Raw genomic sequence first — 1022 nt, forward strand, 5'->3', positions numbered from 1 at the left:
TTGCATAAGGGACGAGTTTTCAGGTATTTTTATTTTACGATGAGATTCGAATTATCATAGGTTTCTGTATGCTATGTGCTTTTTGCGAAAAGAAATGTCAGTAGTCTTTAACTCTATCCACGTCGGATAATAAGCTGAGAACAACACATTCAGTTATTGTAAAGCATTTATTGAAGCACAGTAAGAAAGTTAAGTAATACAACTAGTTCAGTTCTAGATACCGTTGCTTAGATGTTGGGAAATTTGGTCCTGTAAGAGAGGACGCCCACCGGGCACATGTAGTGTTCTATGAGCTGTATGGTGTAGCGTGCTCAAGAGGTCAGCTGAAGCGCCGCTCGTAATTCTTGAAATATTTGTCGTCGCGGTCATACTTGGCCTTCAACTTCTCCCAGAAGTCCTTCTTGTTGCCTATTGTGAACCTGATGATCTTATCCATCCTCGCCTTCTGATTATCGTTGCGCTTGGCGCAGTCAGTCTGCAAGCCTGCCACAAGGAGCACCTCCAGCTCTGTGCCCTCTGGGGTACATCGATCCTTTCCATCGGACAGGAGGCGCTCCGCGTACGCGTTGAAGAGCCGGTCATTGTTGAGGATCCGGTGCAGGTCCAGATTGTCTAACTTGGTGGTGATCTGCCCGTCGGCAGCGACAGGCAGTGACGTCAGGGTGGCGGCCAATAGGACCATTATTAGGCCTTCCACATGTCTGCAGGAAGCTGCCGCAGTGCGAATGTAGGAAGCGCAGACGCTGGACTGTAGCCTCCAATGCCGGTCTAGGAAGGCACGCTCGCTTATAAAGGCAGATCGAATCACCTTTGGGTAACGCTGCTCCCGCATATGAATCGGTTGTTGGCCGGTTTTGCAATGCCGCTGCGAAAATCCTCGCCTTTTGAGATGCAAAGGAAGTCCTTGATATGTGGTAACGTTGCGTTCCCACTATCGAACAGATCTCTCAGTCTTTGCACTCCTGATGTCCTTTCTTATCTCTTGCCGTTAATTGGGTTTCCTTACACAAGCGGTTTTTGCC

General features: G+C 48.3%; 1 protein-coding gene across 1 annotated transcript; it reads right to left on the reverse strand.

Annotated features, from left to right (window-relative positions):
• Window positions 1-319: 319 nt before the first annotated feature.
• On the reverse strand, window positions 320-682 carry LOC124778774 (ejaculatory bulb-specific protein 3-like). Its single transcript, XM_047253667.1, has one exon. It carries the CDS (start codon window positions 680-682, stop codon window positions 320-322), a length of 363 nt encoding a protein of 120 aa, XP_047109623.1.
• Window positions 683-1022: the final 340 nt, after the last annotated feature.

Source organism: Schistocerca piceifrons, chromosome 1 (assembly GCF_021461385.2).
Source record: "Schistocerca piceifrons isolate TAMUIC-IGC-003096 chromosome 1, iqSchPice1.1, whole genome shotgun sequence".
In the NCBI taxonomy this organism is placed as follows: Eukaryota; Metazoa; Arthropoda; class Insecta; order Orthoptera; family Acrididae; genus Schistocerca; species Schistocerca piceifrons.

Bases quoted from the DNA above. Each gene is read 5' to 3' on its own strand.
- LOC124778774 (XM_047253667.1), bottom strand. From the start codon at position 682: ATGGTCCTATTGGCCGCCACCCTGACGTCACTGCCTGTCGCTGCCGAC.